This window comes from Eleginops maclovinus, chromosome 18 (genome assembly GCF_036324505.1).
Source record: "Eleginops maclovinus isolate JMC-PN-2008 ecotype Puerto Natales chromosome 18, JC_Emac_rtc_rv5, whole genome shotgun sequence".
Lineage (NCBI taxonomy): Eukaryota > Metazoa > Chordata > Actinopteri > Perciformes > Eleginopidae > Eleginops > Eleginops maclovinus.
In genome coordinates this window covers 27,377,248-27,395,684 of record NC_086366.1, presented here as the reverse complement: position 1 = coordinate 27,395,684, position 18,437 = coordinate 27,377,248, and the positions used below count along the sequence as shown (strand labels likewise).

The 18,437-nt window shown below is 41.4% G+C and overlaps 1 protein-coding gene across 1 annotated transcript in view; it reads left to right on the top strand.

Annotated features, from left to right (window-relative positions):
- The window catches only part of pak1 (p21 protein (Cdc42/Rac)-activated kinase 1), a 22,111-nt gene extending 4,016 nt beyond the window's left edge, over window positions 1-18,095 (top strand). The window contains 10 exon segments of the mRNA XM_063906798.1: window positions 2,593-2,706; window positions 4,331-4,556; window positions 7,708-7,771; window positions 8,288-8,336; window positions 9,643-9,755; window positions 10,692-10,809; window positions 10,982-11,081; window positions 12,965-13,161; window positions 13,568-13,705; window positions 14,911-18,095. Of these exon segments, the coding sequence (XP_063762868.1) occupies window positions 2,593-2,706; window positions 4,331-4,556; window positions 7,708-7,771; window positions 8,288-8,336; window positions 9,643-9,755; window positions 10,692-10,809; window positions 10,982-11,081; window positions 12,965-13,161; window positions 13,568-13,705; window positions 14,911-14,997 (1,206 nt within the window). The 3' untranslated portion in view covers window positions 14,998-18,095.
- Window positions 18,096-18,437: the final 342 nt, after the last annotated feature.

Here is an 18,437-nt window from a genome sequence, read left to right as displayed (position 1 = left end):
TCAGGAGGAGTGACATAGATAGAATAAGTAATTGTGAAGCGGTCATAATAATATCTGGAAGGAAGGACTATGGGCAGGTTCTGTAATGTTCTGAATATTACTCTTAATTATCAGACTGAATTTTCATTGAATTTCACTTATTATTCAAAGGCATTTTGCCATTAGTCATTTCCACTTTCACTGAGTCTTATTTTTTAACCGACATCAGTCCTGATCATAGCTACAAGAAATTCAAACATGTTCTGAATTTTAACTATATACAGCTCCAGAAAAAATGAATAGCCCACTCCACATGTTTCTTAAATCTTTATCTCTACATGTATGGCAGCCATTCCAGTGTCTGTTGAATTCCAGCACAGAGAAATGTTGTCAGTAGTTTATAGAATACCATAAAAAATATAAGAATCATTTAACTCACATACATACTGATAATGCTGCAGTGCTGTCTTGATTTTTTTCAGAGTTGTATATAGCTGTTTATATAATATTGTCAATTAAGTAAAAAAGACAATATCTCGTCAGTTTTGTAGATATGTCAATAAGAAGCAATACTATTGCTCCTGTTGCATTGCAGCAGGCATACAGCGGGAGAGCACGGCTCAGGCTGCGGGGGTACCATACATGTAGCTTTCACCTCTCAGCTTAGAATGAATTACAATTTTTCATGTTGAAATTAGAAATCAGCTTTTACACCATACATGCAAAACCTTGTCTCAAGCATGCACACGTGCAGTGTTGTAGATGTTTAGTTTGATTGTGAGAATTAAATGAGGCGAACTGTTAGTACACTCGTAGTGCGTATTGCCCCAAACCATAAACTTCAGTCCATATTGAATTCCTAAACTAAATTAGGAAACAACAAAACACTCTGGTATTGCTATGTTTACCACAGTTGAACTGGAAACAAAAAAGTATACAAGCAAAAATAAAGTCAATTTTGACAATGAAAATTCAGAAAATGTAAAGTAAAACAACATGGTGTTTAGTTTGACTTAACTAAATCAAAGGTGTCAGTAATGGAATGATTAAAGCTCAATAAAACCAGTATACTAAGTTGTCATATATTATAATACTTTATAAGGTTAAACTAATTCTATTGTCGATATGGAACAGCTCATTCAACTCTGGAGCCCAGGGGAGGTGCACAGAGAGCTTCAGATTCCCTCCAACAGGCTCATTAACAACACCTCTAGGCTTCTGATTTTACTGTTACTTTTTATTCTTACTTTTAAGAGTCCTTAAGGTGAGCAAGGGTCAGCTAAGATAAGGGGAGCTTCTGTTGAAGAGTCTGGAAACTAGATGTAGTCTGCCTGGATGACAGGCAGTGAAGAGAGGAGTTGAGCTTTAATCTACAGTGTGACAAGACAAGGGGGAGAGGGGGGGTACCTGATGGGGTGAGATGAGACAGACACAGAGGTGAGAGGAGGATATATCTAAAAGAGAGCAGAGTGTGAAGGAGAGAAAGAGGCTGAAGGCTGTTTCTCTGAGATCCTTCCTCATCTGTGAGGCTCGGGCCCTGCTGCTGCTGACCTCTAATCCAGATGTTGCACAGGTTCACTGAGCGTGTATTTATTTATTATATGCAGTGGGTCAGAAAGTGTTCTGATCCTGCTTTCACAAGCTCACAGAAGTACTAGTATTTAAGTGTTATCAGTTGACTAAATTAACTCGAATGAAAGTATTCAGTGTTCAGTAAATGTAGTTTTACTGCTATCAGTTGGAATCTTAGCTTTGCACACAGTCATAATGCTACCACAAAAGCTGCACGCCCAAACAGCTCTGTAATACTGGATATAAATCCAAAGAGCTCCAAACCCAGAAATAGAATCCTGTAATTCAAAATGAATTCAATGGAAAACATTTGTGATTTATATGAAGACAGTTCTTCCAGACTCCAGTGTGTTCTAGCTGTGGAACATCAGCAATGCATTTCCAATGTCGGAGCACCTGCACGACACACATGAAAGTCCATGTTTGGTTCTGGAACAGATGAGAAGGCTTTGTTTTGCTGCAGTGCAAATGTCTGGAAAGTGCCTTTAAACAAAACTGTGAAGGTGAGGAGGAGGAGGAGGAGGAGGAGGAGATGACGATGATGCCACACCTCTCTCTCTCGCTCTCTCTGCATTGTGATTCAGCATCTTTTCCTCCTCTCCTCGTCTCCCTGTCTCTGCAGCTTGGCCAGCAGCCGAGCATCAGACCGTCAGAGAGAGACAGAGCAGAGAGGAGCTGTGAGAGATGGAAGGGAGGAAGTGTGACCGTAGCATCAGGATGCAGACAGGATGAGAGCTTCCAGACATCAACAGTGATGAGTAGAGGACGGCGAGAGAAAGGGTGTAGACAGAGAGAGAGAGAGAGAGAGAGAGAGAGAGAGAGAGAGAAAGAGGGCCAGGAAGGACAGAACCCTGAATTCAGGGGGGGTAAAGGAGCAGAGAAGAAGGGGGGGAGGTCTGGAGGACTTCTCCGCATGAGGAGAGGATGAAGTAGTAGAAGAAGAGTTTGTGACAGCAGGAAGCGATGATGGGTCTCATGTTGGCTCATGTGACCGTGATGTCACTGAGGCTCCGCCCTCTCTGTCCCTCTGACATCACGCAGGGCTCCAAGGCCGTGTCGGAGACGCCTGCCATAGCAACCGTATCCGAAGACGACGATGAAGATGAGGCTGAGCCCCCACCGGTGATCGCCCCTCGGCCAGAACACACCAAATCAGTAAGGACACACACACACACACACACACACACACACACACACACACACACACACCAGAGATGGAAATTAACTTTTTTGCCCACCGGCCACTGTGGCTGGTGGATTCTTTTTTACTAGCCACTTTTTATACGTAATATATAGATGCGTTAATGTTTACAATATAATAGGGTATATTATGTTTTTCTAATCAGTAGGCCTACCAACTAGTTTTTCATCAGAATTGATTCTACAATAAGTAGGTGCTACCAAGGAACTGAATTGCAAATGTTACACTCTTACTGCATATGATATCATAAACAATACACAAGTATCTGCCATGTTAAGTAATGTTTATTCTGGGAAACATTGTGCCATTAAACTTCATACATTTACCTATTTCCTCAGGAAAAGGTTAACACTTTCAGTCACAGACAACACAAGCACAAGCCACGTGCAACCATTACAAATACAAACCATAGGCATAGACAGTGCATCAAACCATCCAAGATCCAAGATGCTTCATAGAAAAGGATGATCTCCAAAACATCAGCGAGAAAACTTTGAGAGAAGTCAGCACAGTTCAGCATGTTAAACCCTGAGTCCACACAACAGTACAGAACAATTCTGTCAACCTCAATGTCCCAGTTCCAAATGTTACATAACTAGCTATTTTCAGGACGTGAACATGACATTTAGATGACTCGTGGTCCTTCATGGCTTCCAATTTCTGTTTTTTTGTCCCCACGATGAAGTTGTTTGACCTGTGAGCGTCCGATGCGTACTGACAACAGGCTGAGCAGTACATGGTCTGGCTCGTTTCCTCGTACACCAGCCTGTCACGATCTGTTGTTCGCCATCTCTCATTAAAAAAGCGCTTAGCCTTTTTTTCGGTCTACTATCCACCCCTCCTGTACACTCTCCTCGGCGGGTCTTTTCACCCCGGTGATGTAACGCCACATTTTTGGTTTAAACTAGCAGCTATCCTGTGATGGCCGCAGGTTTAGGTAGCCTCCTGCAACATTCTTTATCTCTCCGCAACAAATAGTTCCACTTTGATTAGCCTACTTTGATTTAAGCATGGAGTAATAATTGTGGATAAGGAGTCGGAGTCTCATTCTCACGCTGCTTCGGCCCAATCAGAAGCCGGATCTGACTGTATGGTTGTGGAAAGTGTAGCTGTCATGCGTATGACCCATGTATGATAGGCGAATTCGATCAGATAAGACTGAAAAGTATTACCCGCCACAGTGGCTGGTAAAGTGACACAATATACCCGCCAGCATACAAATCCACCCGCATATGGTGCGTGGCGGGTGCTCATTTCCAGCCCTGACACGCACGCACGCACGCACGCACGCACGCACGCACGCACGCACGCACACACACAAAAAAAAATAATTCCAAACTACACGTGGTCCTCCTGACTGCTGGTTTTCATTGCTCAGATATAGTGTTTGATGGATTATTTTATCCTGTATGGACTATGATGGTGGACAAATGTTGGTTTTCTATGAAACCCTTCAACCCAAATCCTGGATGGATCTGTTTACTCCATCTAGAACACCTGTAGAGAAAGCAGATTGTTTAAATACTATGTAAAGTATTTCCTCAACACTGATTTAATTCCACATATTTGAACTTTCAGATATACACTCGCTCAGTCATCGAGCCGCTCCCCCCTCCTCCCACCAAAGATGCTGCAACCTCCCCCATCACCATGCCGACGGCCTCTGCCACCCCTGCCCCCGCTGCAGAAGGAGCACCCAGCAGCCCCCCCAGTGCAAGCCCAGCCCCCGGGCCCTCTGTGCCCCGCCCCCAGGACAAAACCAGGAAGAAGAAGATGTCAGACGAGGAGATCCTGGAGAAACTACGTAAGGCTGCTGACACTCAAACGCACCTCGTAGCTGTAGACACTGGGTATCTTCAGGTCGATACACTTCTGGCTGGTTTCATACTATCTGTATTGATATATAGGTTCAAAGTTCAAGGGTTTTTATTATCATATGCTCTGTAGCTACAGTGTAGTTAGGTCCTGAACTCCTCGAACCGTGCAACATAAGACACAATAATAAAATAAGAAATAAAAAAAACCAGAGTAGGATGAATTAAGAGTAAAATAGTGCAGGTTGCTAGACCAGTCTACAAGTAGTGCAAGTAAAATAAATAAACTCAATAAGCTAAATTATGCATGGATGTTGAAAGGGACCAGGTAAAGGCAGGATTCTGTTCATGTAAATATAATTAAATATACAATAACAGAATGTAATAGATAGATATTTAACAACGTTATCGTCATTAAAGTATTTTGTCCTTGTAAAATATGTATTACCAGTCATTTTAGATTGCAAACACGCCACAGTGAAACAGCTGTGTCACAGTGTGGTTCCCCTCCGCTCCACTAAAGGGCTTAAAGCTGAAGAACTAGCATAACAGTGCATGACAATGTCGACAAAACATGAACATCTCTTTAGCTTTTCTTAACAGACCTTATTTCAGGCATCTACTCAAAAAACATCTACTAGATGAGGGTACCACAAGTCTAGCCCCTTCAGGACTCACCCTTCTGCCTTGGTTCCCTCATCAAAGAGTCAGTGGGCTTTTCCATTTTTTCTTTGGGTAACTAAAGCGTGTATGATCCTTACATGTGTTGTTCAATAAGAGCATCTTATAGAATTAACAACACCTTTATGAGGCTTAAATGCAAAGGCCAGAAGTTCAGTGTATAAAGGAGCTGCATGCTGTCCTCCTTGTCTCTGAGTGGGTCCTGATGCAGCCAGGAGTCATACGGTAGTCTCAAATCTAAATGTACAAGTTGAAAAATCTGAGTTAGAATAGTTGCAGGAGCATGAGTATAAACACGTGTCTGCAAAGGCTGAATAGTGAAACGTTTAATGCCCCGACATCCCCTGAATTCTCCTTCAGCCAGATGTTATTAACCACCACACCAAAGCTCCAGAATGTACCAAGGAGATTTTGCTGTCTTCATTTAAGTTGTAGAACAACACATTCAAATATCTCAGCCAAGACAAATACACATTAAAAAGAATAGTGACTTCAAGACTGGTGAACCAGAATTCTACATTTATTCCTTTAAAACTAATTGAATCAGGATCCGAACGCTACAGCTAGGTTCTGAATATCTGCTTAAAATCTAAAACTAGAATTGCAGAAATGTAAAGGGATTCCAACAAATGAGCAGTGGACATTATGAACGTGGTTAGAATCCATCATATCGTATATTTTTGTATAAAACACCATCATCCTCCACAGTTTCTTGTGAAGTCAGGATTCTGAGTTCAGCGAGTCCCTGAGTGCTATATTTAGAGTCCTTTACACCCTGTGTGCTGGTTTCATCGCTCTCTCTTTATAGGCTCATCACACGTTTCTCTCACAAAGGAGGTGACAGTTTATTTCAGGCAGAATGGTGCGGATCTCAGCAAATATTTCATTACTTTATTAATGAGCAAAACTCAGAAACGAGCGAGTGAGAAATAATGATATAGACTGTTATTGGCCCATATCATACTTATTTAAATATAATAATGTATAATTCAATAACCATCTCTTGGGTATATTCCTTATTCCTGATCTGCCAACACAAGGCTGTGCTTATTCCAAATAAAAAGACTTTATTTATTGTAGGCGTTCATGTCATAAATAATAAAGCTTCTTTAGCACACAGAGGCATGTCGTGTGGGCTGTGAAAAATGTTACATAATGCAAAAACTTCCAAAGTATCTTGTTAAAAGTTTAAATAATAACGTTTATCAAGTGCAGTGAGTCCTCAAACACAGTTGAGTAAGAATTGTAGTGAGTGGTTCTGCTCTCAAAGTCCTGCTGCCTCTCCTTCTGAAGCTCCAAAAAAATCAGGGATGGCACGTCACCTTTACCTTTTACCCCATAGACCCTAGATCAGAACTAAAAAATGTGTAATTGTTATTGCCATTTGTTCCCGATAATTAAATGGTGGTATAGTTGGACGGTGGTACACCACACTTAACAGCCCCCCCCCCCAACACACACACACACACACACACACATTGACCTGTTGCTGTGTATTTGTCATTAAGCCTGTATATTTTCTGAACCATGCCCCACGCCTGTCCAGATGTGATCAGATCTCCCTCTGCTGGTAAGACCAGGATACTGCCTGTCTGTCTGTATCTCTGATTGACAGACCTGATATCCCCTGTCCCCGCCCCCAATGTTCAATCCTCACGTCTGATTGGTGGTCCTCTCTCTCCATTGTCCAGTCTCCTGTGGTTACAGAGAGACCGAGTTTTGTCCTCTAATCACTCTCCGCTTGTGGACTCTGATTACTGAGCTGCACACAGAGCCGACCCTCTCTCCGTGCCTCCTTCTTTCTTTCTTTCTTTCTTTTTTTTTCTTCTACTTTCTGAATATTTTCTGTCCTTGTCATGTCTTCTTGTAACTTCAGCCATCTCTTTACTTCCTTACATTACATGTCACTGGACAATCCCCACAGGAGACATTTGGGGTGAGGTGTCTTGCCCAGGAACACAATATCATGCTGACTGAAGTGGGGACTGAACCAGCGCTCTCCTGATCTGAAGATCAGCGCACCATCCCACTGAGCCTCAGCCATTACTTTCCGCCTTTCACCCCTCCTTGTTTTTTTTTCTTTCCTTGATTTCTTTCTGTCTGTTTCTTAGTGTCTGAGCTGTTTCAGTTTTACTACTGTTCTTCCTTTCATCATGTTTACTTCCTGTTTCTAAACCTGTGCTTGATTTTCTGTACATTTCTCTGTCTCCTCCCTTCTGTCCATCATTCTCTGTGTAGTTCCTATTCTCTCTTTGCTCTCCCCCCCCCAGTCAGCATGCTGCATTGACCTGAGTGTGATGACCATGGAGCAGAATGTGGATGGATAGAAAGTCAGCTGTTCTATCCATTCGGATTCCTAGGTGCAGTGAACAGGACATCACAGGGCCTGACTTCCTGTCTCCTCTCACCTTACTGTTACCACCAGTCAATAAGAGAGTCTTCTTTGTCTGTCTTTCTCAGGGACCATTGTAAGTGTGGGAGACCCCAAGAAGAAATATACACGCTTTGAGAAGATTGGACAGGGGTGAGTGATAAGGATGTTGAGTTGAAATGTTGGGGCTCCTGAGATCAGTTCACTTACTCAAAGCTCATGTCAGATTAAAGTGTAGCATCACACTGCACAGAAAGATTTCAGACGATTGACAGAAAAGAAAAGTGAAGCTGCATGTGTAATATTACTCTTTAAGAATCTTTAATATTCTAAACCCAGCGTTACATCTGATAACGCAGCAAGATTTTCCAGTCTATCACAGGTCAGTTTCCCAATTTCAATAGCACAAGGGCCAAAATCACACCAAATTCTTGTCTCTTTAATAAAGAAAATGTAAAGCATTGAACATTCAACATGTTTTTTACTCAATAAAAAGCCAGATAATGAGTTATCAGCACTATTTTAGATTTCACGCAGGCTGGGGCTCTGACCATTTACCCACACTAGATTAAAAAGGTTCTCCTCTACAGTGTGCAGCAGCTCAAATCACTGAAATCGATGTTACGGTAAATCTGTCTGACATGATGTGTATCTGCTGTGCGTCCACAGGGCATCTGGGACGGTGTACACAGCGATAGACATCGCCACAGGACAGGAGGTGTGTGTGTCTCCTATGTGCTCTGTCCTCCTGCAGTGCTCCGCTTACAGGGGGAAGACCCGCCCGATTAGAGTGGAGATTAATCCACGGAGGAATCTGGTTTTTGAACAAAAACAGGATGTTGAAAGTAGTAAAATGTTAATGAAATAGAATTAAATAAGTCATACATTAAAAATAAATAATCAAGATTAGATCAAAACCATAGGATATTGAAATTCCAGACCAAAAAGACAGGTTATCAGTGTATGTCTAAAGATATTACAAATGTTTTTACTCCATTTGGTTTAACAGCTGAACACACATCTGGAAGGGGGTCTGGTACAGATCCATGAGATATTTCTCCAGAGTAGACTTTAGAAGGCGTGATGTATGCGCTCCATTAATTGTAGCTGATGAATTGTGGCTCAGTACAGCAGAGAGGAGCTGCTCAGAGAGAACTGGACTCACAGCGGAGAGTCAAGGGAAACATATGCTGTGACACTCAGTCTCTGACACTCTACAGCCTTAAAGTTAATATCAGAATCAGAACTTTCTGTTATGTGTCTTGCCTCTCAGCTTGGGGTGATTCCTTACTTAGGAGGCCAGGTTAGTTGAACCAATGAGGATTCCTGTTATACTGATCGAGCTGTAAACACATGTGACCTCTAGCTTTATATCTAAAATCCTGGACACCTCTGTCAGAAGGGTCAGTACAGACAACAGAGGCCAGTGTAATGGAAGCTGAAGGACCAGACTCTGTAGCAGGTTCTTATAGAGGAATAAAGTGAACCACTCTTTTGAAAAGCTGAGGGGTTAAGGGAGATGCTTGAGATCTTTCTGAGGGACCGATATTGAAGCAGAGAGCATTTAGTGAGAACATTGTGTCAGTACCAGGATTTACCAGCTGGGAAGTCCAGGTTCATTTCAGAGGAGCTCAGCTGGTCTCCCGGGATCAGCCTGCTCAGGGTCTCTGAGGAACACCTGAGCGCTCACTTCATCATTTCACTGCCTCAGACTCACTGTCTGTCTGTCTGTCTGTCTGTCTGTCTGTCTGTCTGTCTGTCTGTCTGTCTGTCTGTCTGTCTGTCTGTCTGTCTGTCTGTCTGTCTGTCTGTCTGTCTATCTGTCTGTCTGTCTTCACTTCTTTTACATTTACTTTTTACTTTACTTCATTTATTCCATCCAACCTTATTTTTCTCTTTTCATTTACCCATATATCTGTCTTTCCTTTATTGTACCCCCCAACCTCTCTGCTCTCAGTTTCTCTTGAAATATGTGTGACTTATTAGCATAGTTATGAGAGTCCAACCTCCCTTTCCTCCCTCAGGTGGCCATTAAACAGATGAACCTGCAGCAGCAGCCCAAGAAGGAGCTGATCATCAACGAGATTCTGGTGATGAGGGAAAATAAGAATCCAAACATCGTCAACTACCTAGACAGGTTAGAGACACACACACACACACACACACACACACACACACACACACACACACACACACACACACACACACACACACACACACACACACACACACACACACACACACACACACACACACACACATATCAGATCACCCTCCTCTGGCATCCTTCTTTAAATATACTGAACCTAGTAAATATGTGAAGCAAGTTGAAAAACACAATCTGCAGGACAATGAGAGAGCAAACATTCCCTGGAAACATGGGGGATGTTTGAGGATCAGTGGGAACTGTCCACACTGAACCCCGATGTAAGGCTATATCATGTTCAGTGTTGCTGCCAACACTCTAGACATTTATGGAGTAGGTGTCTAGTTACCATAGTTACCCGTCTGTCCTGAGAGACATGGAGGACCACCAGCAAGACTGGTGATAATGCTGTCATCCCCATGGAAACAACATTTAACTCTCTCTGATTTACTGTGCAGGCGTGAGTGTTGTCAGGAGTGAACATGTTTCAGGCGGCGCTGACACTGGGAGTTGTAGAGACACAAGTAGACATTCTAACAAAATGTGAAAACTACAGAAATATTAAGGAGGTGTTCTTACCAACATTTGGAAACAGTTGATTTCCAAAGTCTAACAAAAAAAGGGGAAATGAGCCTTACCACTGGGGTTAAATACTGTATGATCACAATGCACAGAACATCTATTTTACTTTATTAGATAATACTGTTATTCATTTTATTATTATTTTTGAATTTCATATATTTTATGTTATCCTTATTGTGCAAACAAGACGTATTAAACTACATTAATTGAATAGAAAAACCCAGTAGCAAATCTGAAGCCGAAATGTTTAATATAGGGTCTGATGTCTGAGGAAATGTCTGGGTGTTATTGAAATACAATCATGTAGTTCATATTATTCCTGCATGTGTGTGATGTTTCCCATAGTTACCTGGTGGGAGACGAGCTGTGGGTGGTGATGGAGTACCTGGCCGGAGGTTCGCTGACTGACGTCGTCACGGAGACCTGCATGGATGAAGCCCAGATAGCTGCTGTGTGCAGAGAGGTAAGACATGGGAAGCCATCTGGGTTGGAAATTAGTTTTTAAGGCTCACTGTGACCTCATCACTGTCATCATTCTGTCTCGGTCTAAACATTTAAAGTGTATAATGATGTGTCTTGACTGTATTTATCTGATTTAATATTCATATTTTTCTCCCTGTCTGTCTGTGTCTCAGTGTCTCCAGGCGTTGGAGTTCCTCCACTCGAACCAGGTCATCCATCGAGACATTAAGAGCGACAACATCCTGCTGGGCATGGACGGCTCCGTGAAACTCAGTGAGTCAACAGCAGTTGACATCATGTGTATTTATTATGAGACATGTATAACTTCTTAAGCTATTGTACACCACTGTTGCTCTGAGGTTGGGTAGGATTGTTGTTGTAGGAGTGTGTGATGACCAGCAGAGGTCGCTCTGATTCTATTGTGACCAGTATTCAAGTTGAGTCTACCACCATGGACAGAGAACAAAACTAAAGATTAGCTGGGATTTTCCTGACATTTCTAAATTCAACATGAAAATGATAAATAATGATTATTGCAAATATTAAGTGGTACATTTTAAAATGTTTCCAAGGGGCCAACTAGGTGTGTTTATTGACACTTTTGGCCCACTGGCTGCATGATTTACTGACGATGTGTTGGTTTTCTCTTCATTTTATGCACTAACCCAGCCTTTCTCAAACTTTTTTCAGTCAGGGCACCTTTCAAAAGTGCATAAAATCCCAAGGCAACCCAATGTAAAATATGATTAACAACGACACTACATAACTGCATAGCCTAAACATAAATGCAAATGCCCTGTTTATTTAGACGGGACAGTAAAGTGCAACACGAACTGTGAATAATAATAATGATAATAACAACTTTATAGGAACTTTATCTAGCAGCACCTTTAAAAACACAGAAGTGCTTCACTAAACAATAAACCAGTCACAAATGTCATAAAACCACAAGAAGTAAGCAAGAACTCAACAACAAATTGAGACCAGGAGAACTCAAATGAAGTGTCGGATGCAGTTAAAATAAAATAAAGGGGGTAGACATGACAACAAATAAATAAAATGAGATACAATGAATAAGATAAGAAAAAGATGCAGGTTTTAAAAATGTCATCATAGTCCTTGTTTCCATCCGTGTTTCCATCCGTGCCATCCGCGCACCTACACACACACACACACACACACACACACACACACACACACACACACACAATAATCCACAATGAGAGAGGAAGAGAGAGAGAGGTCGACGTGCACGCAGAGCGCAGGCACGCTCTCACACTTACACAAACAAGCCATGATGCAGACTCAGGGCTGGTGGACGAAGGCTCTCATGCAGGCTGAGGCTCCATGTTACAGTCAATCATGTCCGGTTCTTGTGGGGCTTTTCTTTTAAAAAAACGATCCATGCTGTTGTTGCTTGTTCCTTGCTCTTTTTGAAATTAAATGTATTTTCGCAGTTAAATCAAACAATGCGCTGCGCTGGTATCTGACCCCGGTGGGCGGGTCCGCGAGTCAGATTTTTACATTTAAATTTTTTTTAAATAAAAATTATATATATTATCAACATTAATTTACAATGTTAGTAATCCATTAGTAGGTCAAATTATGTATTTATGTATTCAAATTTTAAAAAAATTTTGGGGGGATTTTTTTTTTTTTTATTATGTCAGAATACGTAATTTTTTTGGCGGCACCCCTGACACAGTCAGGGGGCACCCCAGTGTGCCGCGGCACCCACTTTGAGAAAGGCTGCACTGACCTACCACTTCAGTGTGTTTGGTTGTCAATGATCTCAAACAAGTGCATGAACTTCAAGCTAAACCTTTTAATTATATCACATATATGATATACAGCTGAGTGAGACCACTTTTTCTTAAATCTTTATCTCTACATGTATGGCAGCCATTCCAGTGTCTGTTGAATTCCAACACAGAGAAATGTTGTCAGTAGTTTATAGAATATAATAAAAAAAATGATAATCATTTAACTCAAAGACATGTCTATAAATAATAAAACAAGCGAGAATTATAATGCTGAAGTGGTCTCTTAATTTTTCCGTGGCTGTATCTGTTACAGATTGACGGTAAATCCAAGCCAAGGTGACCTTTCATCATTGTTTATGCATAAAAACTCACTTTGTTCTCTCTCTCCTCCAGCTGACTTTGGGTTCTGCGCTCAGATCACTCCCGAGCAGAGTAAGCGCAGCACCATGGTCGGGACTCCATACTGGATGGCTCCAGAGGTGGTGACCCGCAAAGCCTACGGCCCCAAAGTGGACATTTGGTCCCTGGGCATCATGGCCATAGAGATGGTGGAGGGGGAGCCGCCGTACCTGAACGAGAACCCCCTCAGGGTGAGAGTGTGGTGACTGCAGGAGGGAGGAAGAGGAGCTGTAGGAGTAGATATAGAAGCTGCAAAACATAGAGAAAGTCAATATGCGTTTACAGTAAACCTCCTCCAATTCCTACAGCAAATATCAGGCTCAGCAGAAGACAATATCTCTTCGGAAACTACATTTGAAAAAGTAGGGTTAAACTACATTTAGGGACTAAATATAAGGGCATAAAGGCTGAAAGGACAACAGGGTATAAAACTGGACTGTGTCATCATCAGAGTGTTATATTCAGATCATCAGGGTACATATTAATAACAGTGTTTTTCTCTAAACTGTATGGCACAGACATATATGTTCTATACATAGTCGTGTGAATCATGCTGCATGCAAACTAACATGTTGCTAACTTGTGTGTGTTGCCTAGGCGCTGTATCTCATAGCAACCAATGGGACACCGGAGCTGCAGAATCCGGAGAAGCTGTCGACGACCTTTAGAGACTTTCTGAACCGGTGTCTGGAGATGGACGTGGAGAAGAGAGGCTCTGCTAAAGAGCTGCTGCAGGTACAGCTGTGTGTGTGTGTGTGTGTGTGTGGCGCGACAGACAGACAGACAGACAGACAGACAGACAGACAGACAGACAGACAGACAGACAGACAGACAGACAGACATAATGGTGGGAGGTGTAACCGAGTTGTGTAACTTTACCATGACTCAGCTGTTGTATGAAATAACCCTTTAAAGGTTGATTCATAGTCAATTTCTCACCTATTTTCAGAAACACATTCTAGTGTTCTGTTTAGTTGTACAATTTGAAAGTTTGTTGGGAACAGCCCTGCCAAAACTTGCCGAGCAAACTTTCTGTGTGTTAACGGCCAAATAAATGGCTCGATAAGCGTACAGCAAGTTAGCGTTAGCTGTGAGCTGTGAGCTGTAATAGCTGTTAGCTGTTAGCAGCCTGTGGGCAACACATGCTGCTGGCTAATAACAGAGCTAATAACTTTAACAACGTCAGTCTTTACTGAGTTACGTGAATTGTTTCATATCTGTTTAGCTATTAAAACAGCATCACAATGTGTTTAAGTGTAATCCTATCAAATATATTTTTGGTGAAAATCATATATAACAGTTGTTTAAAGGACATATTTTACAGGAAAATACATATTAGAGAGTGATTATGACTTATTGAACTTTATAGCACTCATTTTTGGACCTTACAATGCATAACTTATATACTACAAATTTGGTTCTTAATCAAAGCAAATATTTAAAAACAGATAACAACATCTTTATGAATTGAATTTTGAAACGCAAATCAAATGTAACTGGTATGGGTATGGACTAGTTTCTTTGCTATTTGAAAAATCTTAGTAAATATGTGATTTATATTGCATTTACTATAGACAATCGTACGATATATTGCATATCTGAAGCAATTGATTGATTCATTACTCGCACACAAACATGTATGGTGTGAAGGGGAACTGTGTGTGGAGTCAGAAAGAAGAGTGTAAATGATGTGCTGAGCTGCAGAACAGGAGAATCTTTTCATTTGATCATTTTAAACATCAGGGCAGCTTTTTATTTACTTTGAATCCAATTCAACCTGAATGATGAAACTCATTTGAAAATATTGAAAAATTCTTTACACAGTGAACCGATAAACTGATATCTCTCTTTTTTCTCCATATTATCCTACCCCCTATGTTCCCTCTTCCTCCTTTCTCCCTCCCTGTCCTCTATTTTTCTCGTTCCCTCTCTCTCTTCAGCATCAGTTCCTGAAGATGGCGAAGCCCCTCTCCAGCATGACTCCTCTCATTGTGGCTGCCAAGGAGGCCGCCAAGAACAATCGCTAGCTAGCCCCACCCTCCACATTCTGTCTGTCCATCGCCCTCTCTGTCCCTCCCTCTGTCTCTCTCTCTGTCTTTCCCTCTGTCCCTCCCTCTGTCCACCATCCCTCCTTCCTCTCTTCTGTTCTCTTTATCTTTTCCTTTTGGTACAGGAGGGCAGCAGTGGCTGCTGTCTGGGTGAAATGATAGCAGTCTTCCCTTCTTTTAGTCTTTGGTCACCTGCACCGACTGCTCCTTCACCCATGACCTTTGACCTTTGACCCTTATAAGAAGGGTAGTTTCTTCCAGTTACTTTTTTACAAGACACTCCACTGGACTCTGATCAGGAAGCCGGGCGGGTAAACTGATTGACATCATCAGTGATCAAAATCATTGCTGAAAACCCAATGTTGGAGCATCAACAGAGCCCAAAGACTCATGGGGTTTAGTTTTTTTTAAATCAGTTTATTTCCTGTAGTGTGTAGGTGTGTGTGGTCTGTGTGTAAGCTAAGGCTTTGGCTTCCTTTCATACATTTATGGGATTCATTTAGACTTTTTCATTGTCTTCTCTCAAAAAGTGCATTTGTTGATTTTTTTATTTTATCACTGTCTCTTTTTAAATCAGCATTTGTGTGCGTGTGTGTGTGTGTGTGTGTGTGTGTGTGTGTGTGTGTGTGTGTGTGAGTATGAGTGTGAGTGTGAGTGTGAGTATGTGTATCTATTCTTTTCTCATGGGGGGATGTTGGGATTTTAGTTGATTATAAGTTTACCTTCTGTGCTTTTGGACAGAGAGATGATGTGTGGTGCATTGTGGTGTCTGCAGTGTGAGATGTGAGAATACTAATATTAATTATTATAAGGAACGGCTGGTGGCCCCAGAGCCAATGATGGGACGGGTTTGGACAGTTTGGAGGTTTCCCCCTGCATTAACAGCCCTTTTGGCTTCATGACATCTTCTCAGGAGTAAGCAGCTTCTTCTTTTGCTCTCCTTTCTTATTAGGTCTGTAAATAATACACAGGAGCTGATATAGTGTGTCCAGTGGACGGGTACCTGCAGGGCTCAAAGTCACACTCAGGTCAATGTGCTCTGGTGTTAAACGTTATGACTGCTGCCTGAGAGACTGGTCCTGATAGAGCAGAGATCTGATATTTGTTTTTGTTAGAAATATATGAGCATGACTCCGCTGATGTAGTATTGCACTGCTACAAAAACAATTGATGCAAAATAGAAAATTGTTAAAAATTGATTTAGCCAGAGATACCCAACTTCACTGTCCTTAGTTAAGCATTCTCTTGTCAGAGCTGTTATTAATTGAGTCTTCTCCAGAAATGAGAAGCTCTTTTGTCACATCCTGTTTCCAATTGATGGATGTAGACAGAGCTTTAGCTTAAAAAACACTCCTTTTCTCCTAATAAAACAAATAACATTTCAACAAGCTGAAAGGAAGGAATCTCAGCTTCTTGCACAAATTAGGGTAACACAATGATGAATGAGCTATTTACCCATAATCCACTCTGCCAAACACGCTTCATCTGCGGCTGTGGGACGTTCCTGCCTACAGGATGGAGGGAGGGAATGTGCATGTCAACCTTTTTTATACGGTATGTTCAACATGAAGAAGAAAAATAATGAATGAGTTTCAATCCTGAAGAAGTGACGATACATGAAGGGTGCTTGTGTACAATGGGGAATATTATATCTAAATCCTATTTTCAGAAGAATGAGACAGATATGTTCTATGATGGTACAATGCTGTTGTTTTCTGCCTTCTATTTTACTAAATGTGTTAGACAAAAAGAAGACAGTAATGTGTTTAAGCCTTTGTTTACAGACTCACTGCTTTTTTATAATTGATCAAAGTCTGAATATGACTTTGTGATTTGGACATCAACATTTGAGTGTTTGTTTTGGAGTTGCTATCCTGCTGAATCAAAGGAACAGAGTTTTTCTTGCCAGAAATAAAACTTCACAGGTTAAAATCCTGCAAGAGCCACAGGTTTCATAAAACAAAGGTTCCTGCACTCTGCATTCCAGCGTCAGAATAAAAGCTGCAGTGTACATGACATCTTTGATTCCTCCGTTTCAAAGGTCAAGAGTACTTAAATGAATCACGAGGCAGCAGGTTGCAGCTAGTAACAAGAGTTTTGATAAACAAAACTCAGCTTTTAATCATATAGAAATGGGAAAGCAGTAGGGTTGGCAAGTTTTCTTGTAGAATATTTGCAGATTCTGTTTTTCAAATCAACCAGTATCTGCAGCCCTGCAGCAGGAAAAACACAGACCATCATGCTTATGATCTCTAAAGAAATACTGAATAACACTAACTAAGAGTTTGTCAGGTAAACCACATGAATTCATCTCTAAAATGTCCTTTAAATCTTGGTTTAATGTTGCTTTAACCATTGAATGGAATCTGCCTAGATGCTTGGACAGTATTCAGAGGATTTATCTTGAGTTTGACAATGTTCCTTTGGATAAATTGTTAAATAAAAAATCAGGACCTAGTTTGCATACACAACAATCCTTTTAAGGTAACAGCTGAGAACACTTCTATAATAAAGATTGATTCTTTGGTGTTAATAAAAACACAGTGAGGAAACCAGAAACGTTCTCTTCTTAACAAACCCAACATCAGGGTGGTGGCGGAACCTGGATTACCTTATGGTGAAAGGTCATCAACTCTGAGTGTGAATAGGGATCTGATGGTCAGAAAATGTCAGTTTTAGAAGCTGCGATGAATTGCATTGCGTCACGTAAACCCGACGCAGAACTATAAATGTTCACGGCTGCGTCTGCGTGGTCGTTGCGTTACGTCGACGTTGAACCATAAATCGGCCTTAAAACCTCACCATAAAGCTGATGAGCATCACATCCAGCCTCTCCAGGAAACACACTGACTGATAGACCTTAGAACAGTTAAAGTGAATTACTTTGGTACGAAATTATCGTTTTACTGTTTGAAGTGGCCACCAACAAGCAGAACACATTGCTGTGAGGGGGGTTCAAACTTGGTGCAGTCCAGGATAAGGTCTTCACACCTCAGAGCCATCATTTATCTGTTTTTACGTCATTTTGATGATTTCAACTATGAAAAAGGAAAAAATAAAACTGTACAAAAACAGAATTCTGGTCTTTTGTTTTTTTTTAAAAGTTTTTTATTCGTAAACAGCTTAAGATATCCTTTCCCCAGATACGAGTAGGTGTAGTGGGGTGCTTGTGAATGCAGCTCAGGGTCTGACTCCTCCCCCAACCACTCCCCTAATTAGTGCAGAGTATAAATTGCATGGCTGGCATTGTTCCTTCCTCTGGCTCTGCCTTCTTGGTCGGTGGTGCAGGTAGGCTAGCTCTCTCTCTATATATTATTCTCAGTTACTTCTAGTATTTGTAGCTCACTTGCTGTTTCCTTACTGTTTGTCCTGTGACTCATTCTTCCTGTGGTGAGTAGAGCCAGAGACTAAAATGTTTG